The 2,457-nt window shown below is 32.6% G+C and overlaps 1 protein-coding gene across 3 annotated transcripts in view; it reads right to left on the minus strand.

Annotated features, from left to right (window-relative positions):
- Window positions 1–467, minus strand: part of LOC106683130 (proton-coupled amino acid transporter-like protein pathetic) — a gene marked incomplete at its 5' end in the record, with an annotated part of 23,406 nt that extends 22,939 nt beyond the window's left edge. For all 3 annotated transcript variants that reach the window (XM_067051314.1, XM_067051316.1, XM_067051315.1), the window contains 1 exon segment: window positions 317–467. In XM_067051314.1, coding sequence (XP_066907415.1) covers window positions 317–467 — 151 coding nt within the window.
- Window positions 468–2,457: the final 1,990 nt, after the last annotated feature.

A 2,457-nucleotide genomic window follows, 5' to 3' on the forward strand; every position in this document is an offset into this window, starting at 1 on the left:
TTCTGTTGTATATACTACTTAAAAACACATTTTTTTTGCTTATCAGAACTTAAAAAAGAATTATAGAATAATAATCTGACTAGCAGATTCTCATTCTCGGAAGATCTATAGATTTCGTATTACATGAAAAATTAATGACCTATATATACATAAAATGATAAAATGAGTTTATAAATTGTTAAAATAATACATGCATAAGGATAACAGAACTATAAGGCAACATACATTTTTCAGAATATAATTAAAGGAATATGAAGACAGATAATTTAAGATAGATAAAAATTATAACTTTAGGCTGTACCACTTTTATACTTACCAAAATATAAGCACAATGAGTACATATGATTGCCACAAAGATGGTTAAGATTATTCCTAAAAATATTCCACAATTCTTGAAGGCAAGTGGCATACCCAATATACCAGTTCCAACGGCAGCTTTTAGAAAGTGAGTAAGTGTCTCGCAATCACTGTTAGAATAATATAAATTGATTAATACTTATTTTTATTTTTATAAAATTAAGGACATTATTTAAATATGTAGTACCTTATATTAAAATATGCTAATTTAGTTACTCTATCATGGAAACACAATTAGGTCTGGAATGAGATAGCTAGACTAGGAGCTAGTAGGCATGCTTAAATTATACAAAACCATATCATAGTTTAGTTTACAAACCATTACATGTATGTTATTGACTATCACAATATGGAAAGAGAGACAGAAAAAATTGGGGCGGGATTTCTAACAAGAATACTCAGTAATAGATTCTCCTAGATCGTTAATTTTCTTCTGATGTTCAATCAATTGGAATTCGTTAGTGTCTCCGTCTGTTTTCTAATAGCACTGCTTGATTTCGCCAAACCTTGTTGAGTAAATTAAAAACTGATTTACAACTAACTGATGCGTCATTAGGAGTTATAATCATTATTTCAAAGCCATCATACTGCGAACCAGTAGCCGTTTAGTTGAAAATTCTCACAACTCAGGAGTTTGTAGTTTTATCAAGGTCCAGGGTTGTGATGTAAGCAACTGACCACCTCTTCATTTGTGATGCATACATGAAAAGTTTAGTGATTCAAGTGCATACAAGATTGGGTACACCACCTTTTGTAAACTCAAACCATCTACAGTCAAGTATCCAAAGGCTTCTAGTAGAGAAACCTATCAATGAAAGATTCATTCCAACATACAATTTTTATCAGTTATTTTGCATTATGCTTACAGATTGTTAAGAAGGGTCCAACAGATACTGCTCCCTACCTGTGCTGTGTCCCAAAACTATGTGTCCTGCCTTCAAAGCACTGTTCTTCGACTACCTCTGCGGTTCCGTACTTAAATCATAAAGAAATTGCACTAGTAAATAAAAGGAAGAAGAGAATAGTGTATGCATTGAAAGAGACAATATCAACCACATTAACGGCGGTCATAGACATATTTTAAATGGAAATGAAGTGTGTATAAAAGGATCGTAATCCATCAATATCGCGAAGTAAATTCCTTAAAGAGAAAATTGAAAGAAAAGGAGGTTCTAATCCACGAAAATTGCAAGTTCTTCCAAAATGAGTTCAGATAATGATGAATGATGTGTGAGAGATACAGAAAAAAGATATCCTTCATATTCTTCCGAACTCCAATTTCATAATTACTAAAAGACAAAAGGTACATTTATTCCCTTTTCTAGTCAAGATCAGAGAAAAATATAAATGAGTTCATAGATAACTATATTTTAATCCAATCTTTCAACTCCCACTTCGTAGTTCTACTAGATTCTTGATTCAATGGGCTCTTTCTTATTTGCATTTGATTATTTACTCTATATCATTTGTGATAAGGATCGATATAATTTTGAGATATGTTGACTTTGTTATTTTTTTCGACTTTTTCTTGAATTTGTGATATGGTATTGAGTTATGTTATATATGATTTATATTTGACTTATTTCAGTTTTACTGAAAAGTTTACTGTTCAAGTTTTCATGAAGTTACAGAACTGCCTGACTAGAGTTACTCTTGTGATTGTTAGCACAAAATACAGACACCTATTTTGAGATTGGAAGACCTGTGAAATACATCTCGACATGATCTATATGCAATCAGTTAACTTTCTAAAAATTAATGTAAATCACCTTTACCCTTCGTCGTAAACCTATTGACTGCCCTACAGTTTCATTTAATGATGTTACTCTTACCCCTGTAGAACAGATCCGCTACCTTGGACTACATTTGGACAAGCGATTAACCTGGAATCCTCACACCACACTGAAAAGACAGGAAACTGCACGTCGATTTCGACTCTTACAGCACTTACTAGACAAACGGTCTAAACCTCCAACACATTACAAAAGACTGATCTACACGACTGTAATAAGGCCAATCTGGACATATGGAGTTGAGCTTTGGGGCTCCACTAAACCTTCGAATTCCTCTCGTATTCAATCCTTACAATCCAAAATCCTT

Source organism: Halyomorpha halys, unplaced genomic scaffold (genome assembly GCF_000696795.3).
Source record: "Halyomorpha halys isolate HHAL.00 unplaced genomic scaffold, Hhal_1.1 Scaffold469.1, whole genome shotgun sequence".
Taxonomy (NCBI): domain Eukaryota; kingdom Metazoa; phylum Arthropoda; class Insecta; order Hemiptera; family Pentatomidae; genus Halyomorpha; species Halyomorpha halys.